Here is an 804-nt window from a genome sequence, read left to right on the forward strand (position 1 = left end):
ATAGGGCGCAGGGCTGAGCCCCGGCGAGTTCATCCACAGGCGCGGGCCGCCGCCTGCAGCTCCCAGATCACCGCGCACGTAGCCCGGTTGGTGCGCGACGGACCGTGCCTGGCCGTGTGTGACTGAGCAGGAACCTAGGCCATCACAGTACCCGGCCATGTCCAGCCGCTCCCGGGCCTGGGCCGGTTGCTCTGTACCGAAACTCATGGGCGCTCCCCATGCAAAGGTGCGACCAGCCACGCCTCACGTTTGCCCTTTAAATGGCATGGGGACAAAGCTTTAGTTGTCAGCAGAGAGCCTCCTCCCCTGCCAACCTTTAAGAGGCAAAGTCCATGTCCCCGCCCCGGGGTCAGTTTTCCGCCCAGTCCTGGTCCTGACGCTCCCCCCAGACGCTCCGCCTCTGAATTCCCACTCCTTGTGTAGCCCCGGTTTGGGTCTCTGGTTCCAGAATCATTCTTTACCGTAGTTGCAGGAGTCCTGGGTCCCAGAAATCTCATAGGTCCCAGCTTTCTCCTGCGCTGCTCCAGCCATCCCAAAAGGCTTCCAGGGTTTGGCTTGGGGAATCCGGTGCAATGAGTGCTCCACCTTTCCCCAGGGAGCCCCGGCCAGGGAAAAGTTGGCCTCACTGAGGCCGCTTTACCACCCCGCGGGGTACCTGGAATGGAGGTGGCCGCACAGTGCAGAAGATCGAGATGAAAAACTGGGTATTGTGGATCGAGGGTATTGTGGGGCCGGGGCCTTGAGGGGAAGCTTGTGGAGAATGGGAGGCCGACGCTGGAGCCTCCCGGAGACCGCACACCCTAA

At 61.9% G+C, this 804-nt stretch overlaps 1 protein-coding gene across 1 annotated transcript in view; it reads right to left on the minus strand.

Annotated features, from left to right (window-relative positions):
* Foxi2 (forkhead box I2) overlaps positions 1-207 on the minus strand; it is a 2,003-nt gene extending 1,796 nt beyond the window's left edge. The window contains exon 1 of the mRNA XM_019206975.2: positions 38-207. Coding sequence (XP_019062520.1) covers positions 38-207 — 170 coding nt within the window. The remainder of the gene's footprint in view (positions 1-37) is intronic.
* Positions 208-804: the final 597 nt, after the last annotated feature.

The sequence above is a fragment of the Fukomys damarensis genome, unplaced genomic scaffold, assembly GCF_012274545.1.
Source record: "Fukomys damarensis isolate Sample0158 unplaced genomic scaffold, DMR_v1.0_HiC HiC_scaffold_8, whole genome shotgun sequence".
Lineage (NCBI taxonomy): Eukaryota > Metazoa > Chordata > Mammalia > Rodentia > Bathyergidae > Fukomys > Fukomys damarensis.